Source organism: Schistocerca gregaria, chromosome 3 (genome assembly GCF_023897955.1).
Source record: "Schistocerca gregaria isolate iqSchGreg1 chromosome 3, iqSchGreg1.2, whole genome shotgun sequence".
In the NCBI taxonomy this organism is placed as follows: domain Eukaryota; kingdom Metazoa; phylum Arthropoda; class Insecta; order Orthoptera; family Acrididae; genus Schistocerca; species Schistocerca gregaria.
The window spans coordinates 755,060,197-755,086,043 of NC_064922.1; the positions used below are offsets into that span (position 1 = coordinate 755,060,197).

Below are 25,847 nucleotides of genomic sequence, written 5' to 3' on the forward strand. Positions count from 1 at the left end.
CAAAAACCGGGGGGCTTGATCCTCCTCCGCCGGCGTTGCCTCTGCCGGTCTCTCTCTCGCAGAAGGGGTTCCTTGGGGCTCTCCCTTCCTCCGTTTCTTCTCCTACCCTTCGTGGTTATCGGGGATACTATAAGAACCGCGCTGCCTGTCAACGAGCGTCAGGTGGAGTTTGCCTCTTTTTTCATCACTCTGTCTGTAGCTCGCTCGTACCCTTCTGATGCCTTTAGAGGACATCGCTGTCAGGGTCGAGCTCTCGCCGGCTATTACTGTTTGCTCTGTTTACATTCCTCCGGATGGGGAGCTACCTCGACATGTCGTGGCTGCGCTGCTGGCTCAACTCCCGCCACCATTACTGCTTCTGGGCGATTTCAATGCCCACAACCCTCTATGGGGTGGGACTGTCTCCGATGACCGCGGTCGTGCCGTGGAGAATGTGTTGGCTCAGCTCGACCTTAGCCTCTTGAACACTGGTGCTCCCACCCATTTCAGTGTGGCCCATGGCTCGTTCTCGGCCATCGATCTCTCTCTTTGCAGCCCTGGACTTGTCCCATCCCTCCACTGGAGAGTGCATCCTGACCTGTGTGGTAGTGACCATTTTCCCATCTATTTGGCACTGCTCCAGTGTCATTCTTCTGGGCGCCTGCCCCGCTTGGCTCTCAACAGGGCTGACTGGCCAGCTTTGACTTCCACTGCCACCATTGAGTCTCCCCCACAGGGTGACATTGACGAGGTGGTCCGTGTCTTGACCACGTCAATCATTTCTGCGGCCAAGGCTGCCATCCCCCACTCTTCTGGACTCCCTCGGAGGAAGGCTGTCCCCTGTTGGTCGCCGGAGATTGCTGAGGCTATTCGCGACCGTAGGTGGGCTGTCCTGCGTCATACGCGGCACCCGTCTCTGGAGACCCTCATTGCCTTTAAGAGGCTCCGTGACTTGGCGTCGTCTTATCGCACGGCGTAAGCAGGAGTGCTAGGAGAGGTATGTCTCATACTTGGGCTCCCGTGTCTCCCCCTCGCTCGTGTGGTCCCGGATTTATGGATACCAGACCCCTATGGGGTGTCCCTGGAATCTCCCTGGATGGCGCTGTCTGCATGGACGCTTCCGCCATTGCTGACCACCTTGCTGCGCACTTTGCTATGAGCTCTGCGACTGCAACTGACCCCCCACCTTTCGCTCTCTCAAGGAGCGAGCCGAGCGGACGCTGTTATCATTCCGCACATGTCGTTCTGAAAAATACAATGCTCCTTTCAGCGAGAGGGAATTCCTCACTGCCCTCGCCAATTGCCCTGATACAGCACCAGGACCAGACTGTATCCACGCGCAGATGCTGAAGCATGTTTCCAGGGACTGCCAGAGAGACATCCTCACCATCTTTAACCGCATTTGGAGCGAGGGCGTGTTCCCGTCACAATGGCGAGAGGCTGTTATTGTCCCCATCTTGAAGCCCAGTGCGGACCCTCTGGCGGTGGGCACCTATCATCCCATTACCCTCACCAACGTTTTGTGCAAATTGCTCGAACGTATGGTGGGGTGGCGTTTGTGTTGGCTCCTTGAGTCGCACAGTCTCCTCCCTCCATCCCAGGGTGGCTTCTGTCGGGGCCGGTCTGCTGCAGCCAATTGGGTCAGCTGGAATCTGCTATCCGTACCGCCTTTGCCCGCCATCAGCATCTCGTTGCTGTATTTTTTGATCTGCGGAAGGCATATGACACCACATGGAGATATCACATCCTTGCTACGTTTCATGAGTGGGGTCTTCGTGGTCAGCTCCCAGCTTTTCGTCAAAACTTATTATTGCGCCACTCTTTCCGGGTGCAAGTCGGTGTCGCCTCTAGTTCATCTTATATACAGGAAAATAGGGTCCCGCAGGGCTCGGTGTTGAGCGTCTCCTTATTTCTAGTAGCCATTAATGGTCTGGCTGCAGCCGTGGGGTCATCGGTGTCTCCTTCTTTGTATGCCGACGACTTCTACATCTCATTTAGTTCAACGACTACAGGAGTTGCCGAACGCAGGCTGCAAGTAGCCATTCGCAAGGCAGCATCATGGGCTCTGACTCATGGTTTTCAATTCTCTGCAGCCAAGACTCGAGTTATGCACTTCTGCAGGCGTCGGACGGTCCACCCTCATCCTGAACTTTACCTCGACGGCCACCTACTTAAAGCGGTGGACACTAGCCGCTTCTTAGGACTCGTCTTTGATGCCCGGCTCACATGGGTTCCTCATATTACTCAGCTGAAGCAAAAGTGCTGGCAGCACCTCAACGCCCTCCGCTGCCTGAGCCACGCGTCTTGGGGTGCAGATCGCTGCACGCTGTTGTGATTGTACAGAGCCCTTGTGCAGTCCAGGCTTGATTATGGGAGCCTGGCCTATGGGTCTGCATCATCCTCAGTGTTGACATTGTTGGACCCCCATACACCACTGTGGGGTTCGGCTTGCAACTGGCGCTTTCCGTATGAGCCCCGTGGATAGTCTACTGGTGGAGGCCGGGGTTCCCCCGCTGCGGATTTGCCGCCACCGACTGCTCGCCGACTATGCTGTCCATGTGCATTGCTCGCCGGGCCATCCCAATCATCGCCTGCTTTTCCCTGCCATGGTCCTCCCTCTGCTCGAACGGCGACCTAGGTCTGGGCTTTCCATTGCTGTCCGCGTCCAGTCCCTACTGTCGGAACTGGGGTCATTCCCTCTTCTGCCTCCCTTCCGGGTCCGTGCACCCATGCCTCCCTGGTGTATGCCCCGGCCATTCATCCGTCTAGACTTGGCACGGGGACCCAAGGACTTGGTCCCGCCTGTGGCACTCCGTCGCCGTTTTCTTGCGCAACTCGCCTCATTTTCAGGCTGTGAGACTGTCTACATTGATTGTTCCCTGGTTGATGAACGTACTGCCTACGCTTTTGCTCACGCTGCCCATGTTGAACAGCGCTCCTTGCCATCTGGGTGCAGTATTTTTACTGCAGAGCTGGTGGCCATATTGCGCACTCTTGAGCATGTGTGTTCCTGCTCAGGTACATCCATTGTCATCTGCTGTGACTCTCTGAGCAGCCTCCAGGCTATCGACCGCTGCTATACCTCTTCTCCTCTGGTATCCTTTATTCAGGAGTCTGTTTTTGCCCTGACCCGCTCTGGTTGTTCGGTGGTCTTTGTTTGGACGCCAGGTCACGTTGGCATCCCAGGGAATGAACGTGTCGACAGGCTGGCCAAAGGGGTGATCGACGCCCCCGCTTTGGAGATTCGCCTCCCGGCTTGTGATCTGCAGCTGTTGTTGTGCCGTAAGGTGCTTGGGATGTGGCATGATGAGTGGCGTAGCCTGACATCGCCGAATAAACTGCGGGCTGTTAAGGAGACGTCCGATGTGTGGCGGTCCTCCCTGCGGGCTTCTCGCAGGGACTCTGTCGTCCTGTGTCGGCTCCGCATCGGCCATACCTACCTGACGCATGGCTATTTTTTGTGTCGGGATGATCCCCCTCTGTGTCGGTGTGGGTCCCGGCTGACGGTCGCCCACATTTTGTTGGAGTGTCCCCGACTGCATACCCTCCAGCAGTCTTTTAATCTCCCGGGCACTTTGCCTTTGGTTTTATGCGACGATGCCTCCATGGCTGACGATATTTTAAATTTTATCCATGGTAGTCCTTTTTATAGTTCCATTTAGGGAGGTTTTGCACCTTTCCCTTTCTGTGTCTCTTGTCCTCGAGTCTCTCATCATTGGTTGCAGACTTTAGTGTGTAGTCGGATGGTTGGCTCTTTCCCTTTTTTTTGTTCTCGTGGTCAGTCAACCAGTCTCCGGCACTCTTCTTTTCTTCTGTTTCTTTCTGTCTGGTGTTCATCTGTCCTCTTCTTGTCTGTAGTGTTCGTTGCCGCATTTGTATTCTTTCAGTGACTGGGGGGGGGGGAGTCTTCTCCCCCTTGGGGTTTTACCTGCTCTGCACATTTTCGTCTCGCCTGTTTTTGGAATGGGGGACTGATGACCTTAGCTGTTTAGTCCCCCTCAAACATCCCAACAACCACCACCACCACACTTTGCATAATGTATCCTCATTCTTATTTCTACATAATGTGTAGAAATAGCAAAATTCCATAAATGATAGCATATATTTGTATATGTTTATGAACTTTCTTTCTGTTACAGTGGAAGACTGGTTGACAGTGAACCGTTTTGTTCAAGAAACAGATCTGGGGCTGTTGTTTGACCTGAATGTGTTGTTGAGGCATAACAACACGTGGGACAGTACAAATGCAAAGAAGTTGTTGACTGTATCAACAGGTTTTGCTTGCAATGTTTCATGGCAACTTGGAAATGGTATCTCTTCTTATATCATTTAACTTATTACTGCACATTATAGTGTATATTGAGTACTGCAATAGCTAACTGCCAATGTAGGAATAAGAATGTGAAGAGCAGAGTACATTACAGTATTAGCAACTCTTAAAACTAGTAAAACTGATTGACTGTAACAAAGGCTGAATGAAAGTATTCAGTTGTCGTTTGTGTTTCATTATCTACATCACTACTTCTGATGCCCCAGAATGGCACTAGTAAGGCATAAACCTTTGAACATCAGTTCCTTTTCTTATTTCTGTGATCTCAGAAGTAATTTTGTTTGGTCAAATGAAAATGAGGCAAGTGGAAAAAGCAAGTAAATTGTTTGTTATTTCAAAAGCAATTGCTGCCACTGTTAATACATTTATCTCGCTGTGAGAGAAGACAGTCAGTATGTTCATGAAAAATGTTTGCAGTTGCCTACAGAACATTGATTTCACCTAGGCACGCATCTCTTCATCTGAAGCAAATTGATGGCCATTAAGGCACTGACTGTCTTGTCTCACAGTGGGATTTTCATTTGACTGCTCCTTATATTGTCAGGGTCCCAACTGATCTACAATCACATCATAAAACTCAAAAGTCTCCCAGTGTCACTCATCTGAACCCACTGATCATTTTACTCCACTGAAACCAAACACTCTCATCTTCTATCTTCACAATCCACCCAAATCATATACTCCCATCTTCTGCCTTCTTCCAATAATTCTCAAACTCAGGCCACCCACGTTATCCCATAGCTCCAAAGTGGATCAATATCTGCAACCTACTGCACTAAAATTCCCCTCATATATTAAAGGCATTTGCTGAATTGCTTGAAATTGACACCTGTACCACTCCCACCACACACCTTGCTGTTCACCGTTAGTGCTATCTCCTTCCACACTGAACTTTTGTCATTTGCTGAAGACAGCATCAACCAGTGCCTTCCTGATAGCAAACTTATAACATCATTTCTGCTTACTTTTATCAGCCATGTACTTACTGGAAAGTATTTTATAACATAAAAGAGAATAATAGCATGGCAATGGGATCCAGGGTAGCTCCCCACTGTGTCAACCCTTTGCATGTTCTGCTTGAAGGAGGTTTTCTTGGAATCCTCATATAACTTTGAATGGTTTCAATACATTATTGATATTTTTTATCACATGGACCTATGGTGAAATGAGCTGTTGGAATTCTTTGAATATCTTATGTCATTTTCACAGGATTCATTTCTAAAGTTCATGCCATTTTTCTTGGTGTTGACATCAACCTCAATGTAAACCACATACACATATCAGTACACATCTAGCCAACCAACAAACAGCAATACTTAACTCATTTTCTTCTGGTTGGGCTCTACAGCCTCAATAAATTTGGAAAAGAACGTTATTCCACCAGGCTGTTTTTTGAATTATTTTATTTGCACTACTAGTTTTGAGCACAACCCATTCTTGAGTGCATCTATAGCAACAGATGTGAATGTGTGGTCCGCACACAGTCATACATCTTGTCACTTCCAGGAAGAAGTGTGTTTTATACCTGTGCATTACAAGATGATGCAAATTGACAATGATGCTATGCATGAATACACATGGCATGAATTTTCTGGCAAGAGGAGGAGGATGTATCCATATCTAATGCTACAGATACACTTGAGAATGGGCTGTGCCTGAAGCTAGTAGTGCAAATAAAGTAATTTAAAATACAGCTTGGTGGAATAATGTCCTCCTCCAAAGAAGTACTTACACTTGAATGTTCTCCTTTTTCACATGAAACATTCACTCCTCCTCTGGAGGTACAAACAGATCTTCCTCATGCAGAGTTCTTGCAGGAATACTGAACCAGTCTGCCCTCTGCATACACACCTCCTGTGATTAGCTCACCAGCTTATAGATTTCCTATATTTGATGTACATATGAAACATATGCAATTGTGTATTGACATCTGTAAGGGGCAGTCAATAAATAATTTTTTTTCCTCAGCCAATTTCAGATGAAAAAACATGTGGAATTTGTTATGTGACTTTGTGGAACATTCCCACTTCCTCCCCTATAATTTCATAAGTTCGAACAGGTGACGACCCTACACATAGCCTTTAAAATGGCACAAGTAGTGGACATGCGTCCCAAGCAGAGTGCTGTTATTGAGTTTCTTTTGGCGCAAAACCAGAGCATCACAGATATTCATAGGCGCTTGCAGAATGTCTACAGAGACCTGACAGTGAACAAAAGCCCAGTGAGACTTTGGGGAAGGCATCTGTCATTGTCATAACAAGGTCGCGTAAACCTGTCCTATCTCCCACATGCCGCTGCACACAACCGTGACTCCTGGAATGTTGCAACGTAAGGACACCCTCATTCGAGGCGATTGACAGATCAAAATCAAATGTTTCAGTACACAACTGGACATCTCTGTTGGTAATGGTGACACACTCATTCACCAGTTGGAGTACTCAAAGATGTGTGCCTGCTGGGTTCCTTGATCCCTTACAGAAGACCATAAAGAGCAATGAAGAACCATCCATGCACAATAGCTTGTGCATTATGAGGCTGTTAGTGACAATTTTTTGTTGAATATCATCAAAGGTGATGAAACGTGGGTTCATCAGTTCAAACCAGTAGAGTTTTTTATTATTCTCTATTCAGAAACATACAAATTTACAGTAGCCATACACATCAATATATATATATATATATATATATATATATATATATATATATATATATATATATATATATATATATATATATATATATATATATATATATATAGACACACACACAGATTGTATTTACATTACATGTGCCCAGTATTTGCAACCTCCAAGGCACTTGGAGTGGCTTGCAGGAGATCAATCTTCATGCAGGATGTAGGACAGAAAACACACCGGAGCATGTGGCTTGTGGGTTGCTCTTGTCCAAAATCACAGGACATATCTTCTGTTATGAAGCCCCATCTCTTCAGGTTGTCTCTGGATCGTCCAACTCCTGATCGTAGTCTGTTTAAAGATTTCCACACCAGCCACCTCTCATTGTGTCCAGGTGGTAGTTCTTCTGCTTCTGGCGTCTGCAGGTGAGGCGTTGACTTCTTCCATAACTCCAGCCTTGCCTTCTCTGGTGAAATGAGAGCTTCTCGCATGTTCTCAGGAAGCTCTTTCGCGATCTCAGCCGTTGCTGTGGTGGATTATGTCCGTGCAGTGGATGGGCACTGTCCTGTTCCACTTTCAGTCTCTCCTTGTTGGCAGCCACTGTTCTGCGTATCCATGGTGGCGCTATTCCAGCCAGGCAGTAGAGCTTACCAGTTGGGGTAGGTCTTAAGCAACCTGTGATCAACCTGCAGGTTTCGTTGAGAGCAATGTCTACTTGTATGGCATGAGATGACTTGTACCAGACTGGAGAAGCATATTCAGCACTAGAAAAGCACAGTGCCATTGCAGAACAGCGAATAGTTTTTTGGATGTGATCCCCACTGTGTCCCCGCTAGTTTACGAATTAGGTTGTTTCGAGCGGAGATTTTCATTTTCGTGTTCTTGCAGTGAATTTTGAATGTCAGAGTTCTCTTGAGAGTGACTCCCAAGTATTTAGGTGCGTGATGATGCTGGAGTTGGATGCCTTACCATGCAATATGTAGCTAACGATTAGCTCCCCTGTTCCCTAAATGAAAGGCCCACACTTGTGTCTTCGAAGGGTTTGGTTTGAGTTGGTTCCGATTGTAGTAGCTTGACAGTGTTCTAAGTGCTGTTGTCAGGTTTCTTTCCACTCTTTCAAAGCATGAGCTCTGCGTAGCATGGGCTAGGTCATGTGCATATAAGCATTAGGGTCATTGGCTGGTCGTTGGTATAGATGTTGAAGAGAAGTGGAGCCAAGACGCTTCCCTGAGGCAGACCATTTTTCTGCGCTCTCCAGCGACTGCATTGTCCTTGAAATTCAACAAAAAACCTGCGGTTTTGGAGGAGGGTGCTGAGTAGTGTAACGAGGTGGGCGTTGTTGATCATATTGTATAGTTTTGTATGGAGTAACTGATGAAGGACAGTATCATACGTTGCGGTGAGATCCATGAAGACCATGCCCATTACTTGATGGGTTTCAAAACCATCCTCTATAAACTGAGTGAGATTCAAAAGTTGCCCTGTGCAGCTTCTGTTTGGTCGAAATCCTGCTTGTTTGGGTATGAGAAGAGGGTCTATTACTGGTAGGATTCTATTCAGAATCATACGTTCGAACAGCTTATAAAGGTGACTCAAAAGGTTAACTGGTCTGAAATTCTTGGGATGATTTCCTTCCTTTCCGGGTTTCAGAAGAGCTATCACCCTGGGGTACATGAATGGAGCCTCCGCGAAGATTGCAATGATTTCCGACCAAGATAAGACTTGCAATTGGGCATACACTGGGCGTCAGATTTCTCTGGCAGCTGATACTTTCACACCAGAAACATCATCTTGGTCCTTTTCAGGACCACAGTTGACCAGAAGAGTGGAATCATGCAAGCATACAGGCCCTTCCAGTAAGGTGGCATAAGGCTGAGGCACTGAACAGAAATTATGTTAAAAAATAGAATTTTGCAGTGAAAAGGGTGGGGAGTAACATGGCGAATTGGAATCCTGAGTAAAACCAACTTGCTTTCAAAAAGATAATGTGTTGCATTACTTATTGAACACACCTCATATAATAAAGAATCATCTGTGACATGCCGCTATATAGGGTGTCCATCTGATCTCACTTTGTTTCAGAAAATCATAACTTGGAAACTAATAGAGAGAGAGAGAGCATCATGGTTTGTTGTATGGCATTTAGCAGGTCTGTTTTTTTTCTCTCTCTCTCTCTTTTCTGATACACAGGAATTTCAGTGTGTGCCTTGCTCATTACTTGTAGAACATCGAGGTAATATTAGATTTCTGCCTGTGTGCAGGTAAGCATTGCATCATCACAAGTTCAGACTGACAGATTCATGCATGAAGGGAGGCAATATCATTGACTGGTGTTGTGTACACACTATCCATGATGTAATCCCATAAAAATAAGTCTAATAACATAGAGGCAGGAATCATTCTGTGTGATGGAACCATCAAAACCCATCCACAGTTGATGTTACTTCCTGCAATTTGCATGTTGCATGGCAAATTGACTTTTGGGGGCTGCATTAAAAAGTGACATGCAGTTGATCAACTGGTGCATGGGGCACAGAGGGACACACACACTTCGAAGAAGATCTTTGACACTTCTGACCACTTTAAAGTTTGAACCATCTCATCATGCTTGTTTCTTGCCAGTGGTGCCCTCCCATACTGGCATCAATAATTCTGCAATACTGTTGTCATAGATTTGGAGTCTGCACACAAGATGACAGACTGCACCTGCTCTTGGTGTGTCACCATGTTGACGCAGTTAGAATCAAATCTGTGATGAAGGATACAGGAAAATCTTTGAGAGCTCCTAAACATTTTACAACAAACCACGATTCTCACAATTTCCAACTTATAGTTTTTTGAAATGACAGCAGGTTGTTATGGACACCATGTACAATATGACATAACTTAATAAAAGAAAAAATCAAAATGAAAGTATTGAATTGTGAAATGCCTGACTGGAAGCAATAATGAAAATGCTAATATTAAGCTATAGTCAAATGCAATGTGCAGCCATTTGTTGATACTCATAATAAGTAATTGGTCTTACACATTTTATTGAAATGGTTGAAGACAATTGTCATTCTGTGATTTTTATTTAAAAAAGTGAACTGTGCCTCAGATAAATGGAAACTTTTAACCAGCACTCAGGCCAATCTGTTTTCAGATATATGAATTAGCTTGTGTTTTATGGGCACTGGGTATTTGGTATGTTTTGGGAGTCTAAACTAGAGTTCTACTGAAGAAGTAATGATAGAAGACTGCCTCATTAAGATTAATGAGAGTGCTGACATGATAATCATGTCATGTGACTGGTACATAATATCCTGAATGAAGTCAAGCACATGAAGAAGACTGCACTGTGGATGGTGCATTTATGAACTCCAGATGAAGAAAATTACAATAAATTTCACAGAGAAAAGTTAAGCATAATATGAAAGGTGTCTCACACTGCCAAGCAAATGTTTACAAAACTGCAGCAAAGCAGTAGGTTGACAAAGATGACAGTGTATGAAATAAGGAAAACCAATTGTAGTGGTGGTAAAAGTGCCACCAACTGTATTTTGGGACCACAAGGTACAATCATGAGTCTCTAATTCGGAAAAGGTTAAACATTAACAGTTGTTAGTTGGTTACATTTTCCATTGACCTGTCTCGCAGTAACTGTTATGATGTAGAAAGTGTCAAGTGCATAAGAAATGCACACATGAATCAGAGCTTTTTTTTTTTTTTTTAAGCCTAAAATTCTTATTACCTACCCCGATTCCCTTAAATGGCATGAAATGCATATATAAAACCTATAGATTTATTTATTCCAATTCAAGAACTCATCTGTGGTACAGAAGAAAAGTAGTTTTATGCAGCACCTTTGGACTGCGTGTTGGTGTGATAGAAGATGATGGCAAAGGTGTGGGTATCTGGTCTTGTCATTTTCCAACCTAAGTCCTGTCTCCCTTTATGTTCTGTGTCTCACACTCTGCCTCTTCAATTTTATTACATCCACTAATTCACATCACATGGCTCATATCAGTGTGGTGAAACCTAGTTGCAATACCATGCATTCACCTGGCACTTCTTGTGCCAGATCTGTCACAGATGTGTTCTATTTTATCAAATGCTCTTTTGAAACCAGTTGCATCATATACAAACTCCTTGCAATTACAGTAAAATACACGGATTGTTCATAACCACTCAGATTAACACTTGAGCGGGTGCGCTGTTTTTCGTAACACTAGCGGGCACGCGGCGCAATTTGTACACACATACAGAATAGCTGTCCTTATGTTACCAAGGTAAACATGTGTGATCAGAATCACAGTTTAATCTTAGTTTATTTCAACAAGGGGAAAATAAACGTACATAATATGAGCTAAATTACTGTTTTATTAAACAATAATGATAATAAATTTTCACTATAACTCTCTGTTGCCAAGGATAGGTGTTAAAGAGACAGTAATGATGCATTCGAAGCACTAAGCAGTGCAGTTGCATCAGATCTTGGTCAGCTGCTTATTTGATCACTAATTATCTTGTAGACAACTGTGTCAATGTGGGATTACATTGCTAGTTCGCAACTGGGGTAATTTTTTTTAACTTGTAATTTTTTTTTGCCAAGATCGCTTTGTATTTTATATAACTGCTGTTTCCTTGGATGTATGACAACACAATTTATCGCTGTGTTGCCTGAAGCATTACTAAAGGAATAGGTATAGGCTTGCAGTTGTGAAACAAAAATGGAACCGCACAAAATCATTTTATTTTTGGTTGGCACACTTTATACACAGGCACGCCCGCTTGAGGGCTAATGGTCACAGTCAAATTGTGGCCAGAGGCAAGATTGACTTCTCAGTTACATAGTGTACCACTAAACACAATTTAGTCAATTTCAATAGCTCCTTTATAATTCAAGTCATTTGTATCTTATTACAGTGTGAGATGCTTTGAGTTTCATATGTTGGAATTGTCACTACAATATTTCTTTCAGTTCCCCAATATCTGTGCAGTGTTCCGAGATAGTCTGTTATATAGATTGACCCACTTCTGCCATTCTCCCTGGCAATTCCTTTTTCATTTCCTTCTGTCTCTCTTCTTTCATTGTTTTACTTCTCACTATTTCAGTTAATTCTCTCACTTTAGATCATCTTTTAGGACTGCGAGTCTATGGATCTTGATCCACATTGTCCTTATTTATTTATTTGCTCTCCATATAATGAGATTGTTATAGCTTTAGTTTATCTGTATGATGAGATAGAATGGTGTACTGATTGTACTTATTTAACCAGTAAAAGATGAATGCATACATTGCTATAGGTAGTGATGATCAGAAATTACCAGTTTTCTGTTACAAAAATAAACTAGTGGATATATGTTTTAACAACATCACAAGGGGTCGCTACAATTTGAAATCTTCTATTGAATACAAATAATTCCTTACAAATATGACTCAACTGACTGACAGCTGGTTGTTGACATCCTAGAAGGTCAGTGTGTGTGTGTGTGTGTGTGTGTGTGTGTGTGTGTGTGTGTGTGTGTGTGTGTGTGTAGGGGGTGGGGAGGGGGGTGAGGGGCAAGTGCACCCTATACAATTGTACAATTGCTAATTATGTATGGGAATACGGTGTACATCCTACACTCCTTACCTGCATTTCACTCTTTTCACTCTTTCCACCGTCTCCTCCCCCATTCCTTTGTTCTTTCACACCTACTAAGCCCTCTGTCTGCACATCATAACCTCCCCCCCCCCTTTCTCTGTCCATCTCCTCCACCCTCCTCTCTATATCCATCCCCTCTTCTCTCCTCTGTGTCCATATCCTCACCTTCTCTCTCTCACCTCTTTGTCCTCTTATCCCTCTCTCTGACCTAGAGCTTTGTTTATTATTATTGCAAATGAAATCTCGATTGAGAACTGAAGTCACTTAAAGTGAATGAGTAAATCGGATGGGATCATTGGTGTATGGGATAAGAGAGACAGCTCTTCTGCTGTTGGATCTGTGAGGATAGCAGCTTCAGTAACAGTGTTTAGCACAGTTGTAATCTGTAACTTGTAAGGATTACAAAGTTTTGGACTATTTAGATCCTGTGGTATTGCAATTACCTCTCATTGTGCCATGAAATGAGAAAGGTCCTGCCCACTATCCTTCCCACTGCTCTCGAAATGGTATTCCACCATCCACTGAACCTATACAACATACTCGTCCATCCTTATACAACCCCTGCTCCCAATCCCTTACCTCATGGCTCATACACCTGTAATAGACGTAGATGCATGACCTGTCCCATACATCCTCCCACCATTACCACCTACTCCAGTCTGGTTACTAAAATCACCTATCCCATCAAAGGCCGGGCTACCTGTGAAACCAGTCAAGCGGTTTACAAGCTAAGCTGCAACCACTGTGCTGTATTCTAGGTGGGCATGACAACCAGCAAGCTTTCTGCCTGCATGAATGGCCACTGACAAACTGTGGTCAAGAAACAAATGGACCAACCTGTTTCTGAACACACTGCCAAATATGATATCCTTCATTTCAATGACTGCTTCACAACCTGTGCCATATGGATTATTCCCACCAACACCAGCTTCTCTGAATTACAAAGGTGGGAACTGCAGTACATCCTACATTCCTGTAACCCTCCTAGCCTCAACTTTCGTTAATCACTGTCCTCACCCATCCAGCCCCTCCCCTGTTTCCATTCCACAGCCGTCATTCCACCACCACACCCAGTCTTTTTATTTGTCTCCTTGACCGCTATCCCCCCCCCCCCCCCCCTCGCCTCTCCCCCTGCGCTTTTCTAACCTGCAGCACTTCACTGTCCGCCACCCACACCATACTATCCCACCCCCTCACCACTCCAACATCCTTCTTACCCCCACGCAGTATCCACTCCCATCATGCTCTGGTGTTGCTGCTCGGAGTGTGATTTCATTTGCCTGACAATGCAGTCATGTGTGTGAGTTGCATTTGTATGAGTGTGTGTCTGTGCATGTGTGTGTATTGCTGACAAAAACCCATGGCCATATGCTTTAATAGTGAAAGTCTTTTTGTTGTGTGTTGCGAGTATCAGCAACTCACCATCACCGCTATATGGTGAGTAGCAACTTTCCTTCTCATAATATTGTTACAAATCTAGGTGGACATAATATGAAGAAAAAATGAAAACTATGTGGTTGAGAACCACGTCCCATTTAGGTGGGGTTGGAAGTGAAAATGATTTGACATTGAAGAGAGACATAGAGAGAGGGGGGAGGACATGTTTAGATTGGGGGGGGGGGGGGGGGGGAGGACATGGACAGAGAGGTGAGTGAATGATGAGGACAGAAAAGTGGGGAGTAAGAGTTGGATAGAGGGAGAGATGAGGGGTATTTGGGGGGGGGGGGGGGGCAAAAGGATGGTATGTGCAATATATGTGACACATACGTGTACAGATGAAGCTGTGGGTAAAAATCTGGTACATATATAAAGATGGATTTCTGTGTTGCGCATGTGTGTCCATGTGTTCTGCATCTCCTCTTAAACAAATGGATCCTTTTCAACCAAATTTACTACAAATACCACTTATTTTCTGGAAAGAAGTCATGCAAGATAAGAACCACTAGTCTTCTTCCAGAGAGGTGGTGGTATGGGCCAAAAGGATTGGTAGCTCCTGACATCTTGGCTGCCCCAGAATTTGTTGTAGGTGCTGTATGTGCAGACATGCACAGCTGAGTAGGGAGAGAGGGTTGGAGGAAATGGATAGTGAGATGGAGGAAGTGCAGATGGACAGAAAGAATGGATAGGAGGAGATGTTTGCAGAGAAGGGGTGGTGTTGAAGGCTGGTGGAATATGGAAAGGGGAAATTGATACTTATAAAAGGAAGTTTATGTGAGGAAACAGGTGGAAGTACTGTGGGTATAGACACCATTACTTTCCCTAGGTATGGGGATGGGGATGAGAGTGGCATGACACAGAAAAGTGTTCTAAAACTACCTTTTGGTTATTCATTCCTGCATTTGGATGACTGGGAATATTTTGAAAGTCTGAAGTGTAAGTTATCTATTATTTGTGCTGCTTGCAGGTCATGAGAATAAGCCAATGTTTGCTGGTATGTTACGGGACTGAAAATCAAGTTACTCTGCTGAATACCACAGATAAATTTTGTATTTTCTGTGGAATCCCCTAGTGTAATGCAGCAGAGAATCCAACACACATGTAGCAAATACAAACGATACACATGTAAATGGTTGAAGCTGCAGGTAAAAAGCTAGTACATTATAAAAATGGATGTATGTGTGTATGTATGTATATTCCACATCTCCTCCTAAACCATTGGACCAATTTCAGTCAGACTTGGTACACATAACACTTACTGTCTAGAAATAACTACTGTGCTTTAAGAACCACCTAACTCACACAGGATAGAGGAGAGGCTGAGAAAGGTTGGCAATACCTGTGTGTGTGTGTGGTCATGAGAATAAGCCAATGTTTTTGCTGGCATGTTACGGGACTGAAAATCAAGGTACTCTGCTGAATACCACAGATAAATTTTGTATCTTCTGTGGAATCTCCTAGTGTAAAGCAGCAGAGAAAATGTGTGTGTGTGTGTGTGTGTGTGTGTGTGTGTGTGTGTTTGAAAGAGAGAGAGAGAGAGAGAGAGAGAGAGAGAGAGAAGATGGGCAGACAGAGAGAGGAGAGGAGGAGACGGCCAGACAGACAGAGAGAGAGAGAGGAGTAGAAGAGTAGAAGATGGGCAGAGGGAGAGAAAGGGGAGGAAGAGATGTACAATGAGAGGGAGAATAGATGGTCGATGGAGAGGGGGGGAGGTGACAATGAACAGAAAGAGGAGGAAGAGGTAGATGTGTGTAATATAAGGGGAGTTGAAAAAGAAATGAGCCGGAGGCATAGTTACAGAAACTGGTACCTATATGTTAAAAGCATTTAACCTGGCTGTTGAGATACTTGTCCCACTGTGACACAAGGCAGTGAATGGCTGTCTCATAAAATTGCTGTGGCTGTGATGTTAACCAGTTCCGCATGTACAGCTTTGCATTGTTATGGAGCAGAATGAACCCACAGGTGAGATTGCCTGGTTATTTTGATTTGTCACTTGGCGAAGGGTGGTCAAGGTTTGCGAGTAACACTGGGCATTCACTGTTGTCCAGTGCTGCAGGAAGTGAATCGGCAGGGGGCCATCTTGATCAAGGAAGAACGTCAGCATAACCTTTCCTGCACTCGTGTGGACGATGACATCCAACTGTTGGTCCGGAACTGGTTAACATCGGAGCCCCGGGAATTTTATGAGACAGCCATTCACTGCCTTGTGTCACAGTGGAACAAGTGTCATCAACAGCCAGGGTCAATACTTCTAACATACAGGTACTGGTTTCTGTAATTAGGTCTCCGGCTCATTTCTTTTTGAACACCCCTTATATATGTGACATACATGGTGTGGGTGAATCCATGAGTAAAATGTTAGTTAAAACAACTGAAATCTCTGGAAACCTACTGAACTTCGTCAAGCTAAATATGACATTAAGTTCACTTGTTTGGCTTTCACAGATGATTTATAAATACTAACGGTAAGTGTAATAACAGCAGTTGAGCATACAGAACTCCTGACAGAACGCACTGAAAAAGCTGGTGTACAGGTATCTTTTGAAAACACTGCTTTCATTTGCATCAGATTTAACTTTCAGAAATTAAACATGAAGTATGGTCAGACACTTCAAGTGTCTTGGTGAGATAGCAGAGCCAACAGGATTAGAAAAGGAAGCACAGATAGTTCGATCACAGAAGCTCGATGGAGCATATGGGAGAAGGCATAACATGTTTAACAAGAAGTGTTGCATATCCACACATATAAAGGTTAGACATGAGACAATGATTAAACCTGAAACTCTTTATGCAAGTATAACTTTAGTTCTCAACGTAAAAGGTGATCTGTAAAACATCCTGAAGGAAGAATGACGAATTGTGAGGATAACTCTAGGCCCAGAAAAATTGGAAGACATATGCAGACTGAAATCCCATAAAGCAACAGAGAAATTGTAAAACGAACACTGGAAAATAAAAACTGAAATTTTATGAACATGCTCGAAGGTTCCCATCACTGAGGCATAAAACATAAGATGATGTCATATATAGGAAAATTAAAGAATATGTCATGGATTCAACATATTAAAAATGATTGTATGTGTTCTATGACCCGCAGTCTTTTTATTATTTGTAAATATGTGAAAGCTTTTCCTTCCATATGTATTGAAGTTATGTACATTACTGTTCATTACATTATGTTCTGAATTAAGTTCCACAAATGTGATTGTGTGCAGAATGTGCATATTGTGTATATTTAGATTATAGTTAAGTAGGAATTATATTGTCTCACTATTCTCTTTACTTCCAAGTAGCTTATTTGAAGTAAGTTATGTTGACAGAAGACTGTAATTAATGTCACTACTGTTGGCCGCAGTTTGCGTATTGCTATCCCAGCTGACGAAGTGTGGTATGCTTAACCTAAGAGCTTGCACTTTTGAGGTTGAAATTAACCATTAACAAACAGAAGGAATAGAAAAGGTCCTAATATACTTCCTTGAGGTACACCACCTTATGTAGGTTGATTTAGTTGTTAACAATTGTTTATTCCTTCTATATGTTATCTTAAAACACTGTTTCTGTCTTTTAAATATGAGGTAGGTAATTTTAAGGCACCCCCTCTCATCCTATATTCTTTTAAGTTTTGGTGTAAAATGATATGTTTCACTGTATCAAAAGTTTTACTCATATGCAGGAAAGTGTCTCCTTCATAAGGTTTGTGTAACATTTCATGTATAAAAGTTGCTACTGCTGTTATGATAGATCTCTCTTTTGTGAAACCATGCTGTAAGATTGTTGAGTACATAATATTTGATGAAAGATACCTTGACTTGATTTAATATTACTTTATCAAACAATTTTCTGTGTTTAGAAGTTAAGGATCATTGGTCTGTAGTGTTTTGTGTCAGTTTTTATTCTGTTTTTATACAGAAGTATATTTTCAGTGATTTTTTTTAAGAGGTCAGGAAATCCTCTGTGGTATTTCTTTAGTAGTTCGGTGAAATAACATCCCAGCGGCAAGACATTTTTGCTTGAAGTTAGAAGATGAATGTCAGGAGGTCCCCCACAGTAGTGCTATGGATGAAAAACTTGGGTGCTGTTTATAATGGTGAAGTTTGGTTCCCAGTAATAGGTTTCATGTGTGTTAATTGTGCTGAACTTGTGTATGAAGGCTTACACTTTTCTTTTGGATCATTTAGTATTTAATTTTTTTTACTCTGTATTGTTCACAATATTATTTTTCCCTCATCATGTTTATGTGTTATTTCCCAGGCTCTTTATCTAACACAGCTGGAAAAACTTATTTGACAATCATGTTTCTTAGGAAACTTCCTGGCAGATTGAAATTGTGTGCCGGACCGAGACTCGAACTCAGGACCTTTGCCTTTCGCAGGCAAGTGCTCTACCAACTGAGCTATCCAAGCACGACTCATGCCCTATCCTTGCAGGAGAGCTTCTGTGTAGTTTGGAAGGTAGGAGCCGAGGTACTGGCAGAAGTAATGCTGTGAGGACAGGGCATGAGTCGTGCTTGGGTAGCTCAAATGATAGAGCACTTGCCCACGAAAGGCAAAGGTCCTGAGCTCGAGTCTCGGTCCAGCACACAGTTTTAATCTGCCAGGAAGTTTCATATCAGCGCACACTCTGCTGCAGAGTGAAAATCTTATTATGTTTCTTAGGTTTAAAATTAGTCAATGCGTCTCTGTATTTTTTCCTGGGTGGTTTAAATATTATTAAAAACTATTTTAAATTAACATGGTAAGGAAAATTCTGGCAGAAAGCAAATAATTCAGATATAAAGGAGGGTACTCACTGAATAGTAAAAGCATGGAGTAATCAACAGGACACAAAAAAAGAATTTAAACTTTGCTTGCTTTCACTCAAATCCATTAACAAGGTAGGGTACATGTACATAAGCATGCACGCATATGTACGTGCCCCTGTGCATTACCATTGTGCTGTATGAACAACTGGGCCCACAGTTTGGCAGGTGGACTAGGTTGGGGGATGTGTGGCAAGACCCGCCCAATCCACACCTCAAGCATATCATAGACTAATCCTGTCATAGGCTTATCCTGTCCCATTAGATTCAGGGCCACCTGTGAAAGCAGCCATCTCTTATACCAGCTCTGCTGCAATTTCTGCACAGAATTGTATGTGAGCATGACCATGAATCAGCTGTCAACCAGAATGAATGAAGAATGAATGACCACTGCCAAATGTGGCCAATAGCAGAGTCGCTCAACAAGTTCAGAACACACTGCTGAGCACAATTGTCTTCTTCAGCAGTTGCTTTACCGCTCATGCCATCTCTATCATTACCCCAAAACATCAGCTTTTCTTAACTATACTGATAGGAGTCATCCTTGCAACACTACCTTCACCCCCATTGCCCTCCTGATCTCGATCTCCGCTAATCCACAGTGCCCACATCCTCTATGAAAGTCTCCTCTTTCCCTGTCCTGTCATCCCCTCTCAGTCTGCAACTCAATATGATTGTTATTAGGCACAGCACAAACTCGCCAGCTCTAGTGCCCTTGTGTTGCATTCCTATTTGTGCATTTAGCAGGCACAATGTAGCTTCATGTGTACTTGTGCGTGTGGGGTTATGGGGGCGAGGCGGGGGGTGGGGGAGGAGGGGGGGGTTGTGTGCTTACGCATGCTCCAGCTCATTAGAGCATTCTTCTGTAAGATGGCAAAATTTTTTTTTTTTTTTTGTGTGCCTGTCATTGGTTCAATGCTTCTGCTGTATGGTGAGTGGTCTCCTTTACTCCCAAAACACTGTAAATTAGTATCTCTACATCTACACTCTGCAAACCAACATGAGTTGCATGACAGAGGATTTGTACCAGTCAGGGTTTCTTCCTGTTCCATTCACATATGGAGTGCTGGAAGCGTGATTGTTCAGTGCCTCTGTGTGTGCAGCAATTAATCTGATCTTATCCTTACAATCCCTATGTGAGTGATATGTAAGAGTTGTAGTATATTCCTAGAGTAATCATTTGAAGCCCATTATTGAAATTTTGTGAACAGACTTTATCCCAGGATAGCTCACATTGAACTTAAAGACTCTTCCAGTTCAGTTCCTTTAGTATCTCTGTGACACTCTCCAATGGATTAAACAAACCTGTGACCATTCATGCTGCTCTTCTCCTGTTAGTCCTATCTGGTTTGGATCCCACACACTTGAGCAATATCTAGAACCAGTTGCGTGAGGGATTTGTAAGTAATCTTCTTTTAGATTGATTGAATTTCCACAGTATTTTTCCAATAAACCAAAGTGTACCACCTGCTTTACCTACGACTGAACACATGTGATCATTCCATTACATATCCCTACAAAGTGCTACACACAGGTATTTGTATGAGCTGGCCAGTTCCAAAAGTGACTCATTGATTTAGTCATAGGACACTACTTTTTCATTTTGTATATAGCAAAAAGTTTACATTTCTGAATATTTAAAGCAAACTGCCAATCTCTGCACCACTTTGAAATCTTATCAAGATCTGACTGAATATTTACGCAGCTTCTTTGAGATAGTATTTCATTGTAGATAACTGCACCCTCTGCAAAATGCCTGATTTTGCTGTTAATATTGTCTGCAAGGTCATTAATATACAACATAGACTGCAAGACTCCCAACACACTTCCCTGGGACACACCTGAAGTTACTTCTACATCTGATGATGACTCTTCATCCAAGATAACATGTTGTACCCTCCGTGCCTAAAGTCCTTAATCCAGTCACAAATTTCACTTGATACCCCATATGACCATACTTTTGGCAATAAGCCTAAGTGTGGTACTGAGATAGATGCTTTTCAGAAATCAAGAAACACTGCATCTACATCGTTGCCTTGATCCAAATCTTTCGCTATGCCATGTGAGAAAAGTGCGAGTTGAGTTTCACATGATCGATGTTTTTGATATCCATGCTGGTTGATATTGAGGAAGTCATTCTGTTCAAAATACCTCATTATATATGAGCTCAGAAGATGTTTTAAGAGTCTACAACAAATTTGTCAAGGGTATTGGATGATAGTTTTGTTGATCACGTCTACTACTCTTCTTGTAGACCAGTGTGACCTTTGCCTTTTTCCAAGAACTGGGCATGACTTTTTGTTCAAGGGATCTACAATAAATCATAGTTAGAAGAGGGACTAATTCAGCTGCAAATTCAGTACAGAACCTGACAAGGATTCCATGGGGCCATAGAGTTTTGTTCAATTTTAATGATTTCAACTGTTTCTCAGCACCACTGACACTAATACTTGTTTCATTCATCTTTCCAGTAGTATGAGGATTAAATTGGGGCAGTTCTCCTGGGTTTTCCTCTGTAAAGGAATATTTGAAAACAGAGTTAAGCATTTCAGCTTTTGGCCTAAAGCATACTCTCTCTCACTTTAGTTATTTCAGGAGGTGGCTTTCAGCTTTGTTTACTACAGGATATGTTTGAGTTAAGGTTTTATTGAACAGATTATAAAACTTATTCCATTAATCATTCACATTGGTTGCATTGTATCCTGGTTCCTATTTTTCATTCTCTGAAGCCACCTTAAGTTTATCATAATTAATTAATATACAAAAATGTTCTTATTTATTACATATACATTCCCTACATCAGTTTCTATAGTAAGGGCTCTGTGGTCAGATGCATAGTTTATAGGGTGGCTGTGTGTACTTTCCCTTTCTATGTTTGTGAGAACATGCGTAATACATGTGTGTGTGTGTGTGTGTGTGTGTGTGTGTGTGTGTCTATAGTAATTTTTTTTTTAGGTGCTGACTTCACCTGCAGCCATACATTCAAATTGAACTATGCTTAATCTGTCAGATATACTGTCCTTCAATGCATCATACAGTGGTTTCCCCCTCTCTGTATTTTATTCTGTCCCATCCTCCTCCTCCTGCTCTTACCTTTCCTTCCCCTCCCCCATCTTTTCCAGTACCTGGCTCGTGTGCTACCATATGCAAAGTGAACGTTCCTTGCTTGCACCTGGGTGAGATTTTCTGGTCTGATACTCACATCTTCTCTTGCTGTCTTTCCATATCTTAGACCTGCCCCCCCCCCCCCCCTCCTCTACTCAGCCCATAATAGCACATAGACCTTGCTCTGTCAGCCTATACCACATCCTCAAAAACTCTCATAGTGGCACAGACTAATGAATCCAAACAAACCCACAACATTGTTATCAACCAATTCTGCATGAACTTTAAGCCTACAGACGTATCGTTCATTTCTAGTGACTTCACCTTTAGCCCTCATACAGTCAAAGATGTGTTCTCCTTTATTTGGAAATTTTTGTAGCCTCCAACACTTGTGGCAAAAATTGATCTAAAACTCATGTCAAACGTGCCTCTCCTACTTCGTATATCAGTGCAACCACAATGCTTCCCCCACAGGAACCAAACTACTCCCCAGCAATCTTGCATGAATTGCTCGTCTTCACTCTCTCCTCAGTTTCCTTTTACACATGTCTGCCAAATGACACAAACCTCTTTAAAATGGAATTTCTATAACGTTCACTAGCTTTACCTCCCTTGTTTAACCTTAGCCATCCCTCCCTTTCACCACTCCTTCCAGTTTATCCCTTCTTTTTAATCTCATTCACTCCACACACTGCAACCTTTCAACGCAATTACACTCGTACTATGGTGCAATGACAATATTACTGTGTGTGAGGGTGGGGAAGGGGGTGGGGGGGGGGGGTGTAACAAATTTACAAACTCAGTTACCATGTTGCAGTTCTTGCTTGAGTGCCCATCTACTGCTCTGTGCCTCCACTATATGGTGACACTGTATGATGAATGATTGCCTTCATCAAATAGCTAACGAGGGGACCGCACCGACTCATAACCACCGATTTTTGGTGGTACATGCAGGGCTTGGTCGGAAATGAAAGAAACAGAAGTGGGAGCTCCAGATGGCCAAGCATTTAGAAAGATATAACATTTGTGGCACGGGTCAGGTGAGGCATAAGCCATTTATGTTAGTGTTGCTTCCAGGCAACAATGAAGCAGAGGAAAGAGTCAGAATGGTAATCCGAGGGCCATGGGGCCATGTCCCTCTCAGTAAACAATCCAAATGAACACTGCAAATAAACCAAACTAATGCTCAATGTATTTTATTAATTAATATCTAAATGTATGATAAGGAAGGGCAGAGGAAAATTTGGGATTAAAAATAAATTTCCAGGAAGGAATTTAAGGCGTACATGAGAAGTCCATACATAAAATGAAGTGGTTTTCTTATTTTGTAGTTGATGATTTACACATACTTGGGTGATATCCATTATAAAAATAGGGCAAGCAGTAAATTTCTTCGCATCTTGTACACATTACAGACAACACATTTTTGTAATTACATGGTTGTTTTAAGGTTTCTAAAGGAAACCAAACTTGTTTTACATTCATAAAAGGTTCTGTCTTATTACACAGTTTTGTATCAAACCACACATAATACATCAAATTGCCAAATATTGGCAAGGATAGTTGGTGATGAACGGTGGACTATATTTTGATGTAGTCTTGTTGCGATGTTATTTTTTTTTCTGTCCTGATGAGGTAAGAGCAGTTTTGAAACTTTTTAATCAAATTCCTTACCTTACCATGAAAACAGACATTGCAGAGATGCACTAATGGAGTAATTTTGGATGTAATGATGGCAGTCCATCTTCACCTTATAAAATCCGTATAGTTTTGGACTTGTTTGTCCTCCTCATGAATCAATAAACAGAAAGAATTTCTCCTCTTGCCTGTACACTTTATCACACGAGTGAAACATATTTGAATAAGGATGTTGTAAGTTTCCTAGATTGTATACCAGTCAGGTTCCTTTCAGGGTATGCTGATACAATAGTTCCATACTTAGCAATCATATACAACTACTTGCTCTTCGAAAGATCCATATCCAAAGACTGGAAAGTTACACAAGTCATACCGACATCAAAGAAAGGGAGTAGGATTAATCCACTCAATTTACAGACCTGTATCGGTAACGTCAATTTGCTGTAGGATTTTGAAACATTTACTCTGCTCAAACATTATGAATTACCTTGAAGATGACGACTTATTGACAAACGGCGAACATGGACTCAGAAAATGTCATTCTTGTCATGCACAATTAGCTCTTTATTTTCGCAAAGTAATGAGTACTGTTGACAGTCAAATTGATTCTATATTTCTAGGTTTTCAGAATGCTTTGGACATCATTCCTTACAAGTGATTTGTAATCAAATTGCATGCCTAAGGAGGATCACATAAATTATTGAAAAATTAATGAAAGACCAATTAACCAAATTTTTTAGTGTCACAACTTTCTCAATAAGGCTCTACTCAGTATGGATTCCAAACTGGGCTATCAACAATAAAAGCAGTTCAGGAAGTTGTCTTATCAATATTGCAAGGTTTTGAAAATAAGGAACATACCTATACAACTTTAGTTGATTTAACCAAGGCATTTGACAGTGTCTCATATAGCATTTTAATTAAGAAACTAGAAAAATGTGGAATAACTGAAACAGAACTATTACTGCTGAAATCATATTTGACAAACAGAAATCAAATGGTCTATATAAATTCAAACAACAAATCTGACGTTCTCAAGGTAAAATTTGGAGTCCCTCAAGGATCTGTACTAGGACCTTTCTTATTCTACATCTACATCCATACTCTGCAAGCCACCTGATGGTGTGTGGCGGAGGGTACCCTGAGTACCTCTATCGGTTCTCCCTTCTATTCCAGTCCCGTATTGTTCGTGGAAAGAAGGATTGTCGGTATGCTTCTGTGTGGGCTCCAACCTCTCTGATTTTATCCTCATGGTCTCTTCGTGAGATATACATAGGAGGGAGCAATATACTGCTTGACTCTTTGGTGAAGGTATGTTGTCGAAACTTTAACAAAAGCCCGTACCGAGCTACTGAGCGTCTCTCCTGCGTCTTCCACTGGAGTTTATCTATCATCTCCGTGGGCGAACAAGCGTACTGTAACCTACTTCCTTTGTTTTCGGATTGCATTTCCTTAGGATTCTTCCAGTGAATCGCAGTCTGGCATCTGCTTTACCGACGATCAACTTTATATGATCATTCCATTTTAAATCACTCCTAATGCGTACTCCCAGATAATTTATGGAATTAACTGCTTGCAGTTGCTGACCTGCTATTTTGTAGCTAAATGATAAGGGATCTATCTTTGTATGTATACGCAGCACATTACACTTGTCTACATTGATATTGAATTGCCATTCCCTAAACCATGCGTCAATTCGCTGCAGACCCTCCTGCATTTCAATACAATTTTCCATTGTTACAACCTCTTGATACACCACCGCATCATCCGCAAAAAGCCTCAGTGAACTTCCGATGTCATCCACAAGGTCATTTATGTATATTGTGAATAGCAACGGTCCTACGACACTCCCCTGCATCTCACCTGAAATCACTCTTACTTTGGAAGACTTCTCTCCATTGAGAATGACATGCTGTGTTCTGTTATCCAGGAACTCTTCAATCCAATCACACAATTGGTCTGATAGTCCATATGCTCTTACTTTGTTCATTAAGCGACTGTGGGGAACTGTATCGAATGCCTTGTGGAAGTCAAGAAACACGGCATCTACCTGTGAACCCGTGTCTATGGCCCTCTGAGTCTCTTGGACGAATAGCGCGAGCTGGGTTTCACATGACCGTCTTTTTCGAAACCCATACTGATTCCTACAGAGTAGATTTCTAGTCTCCAGAAAAGTCATTATACACGAACATAATACATGTTCCAAAATTCTACAACTGATCGACGTTAGAGATATAGGTCTATAGTTCTGCACATCTGTTTGACGTCCCTTCTTGAAAACGGGGATGACCTGT

At 42.5% G+C, this 25,847-nt stretch overlaps 1 protein-coding gene across 1 annotated transcript in view; it reads left to right on the forward strand.

Annotated features, from left to right (window-relative positions):
• The window catches only part of LOC126354054 (heparanase-like), a 300,990-nt gene that overhangs the window by 133,680 nt on the left and 141,463 nt on the right, over positions 1–25,847 (forward strand). Inside the window, exon 3 of the mRNA XM_050003411.1 lies at positions 4,119–4,289. Within this exon, the coding sequence (XP_049859368.1) occupies positions 4,119–4,289 (171 nt within the window). The remainder of the gene's footprint in view (positions 1–4,118; positions 4,290–25,847) is intronic.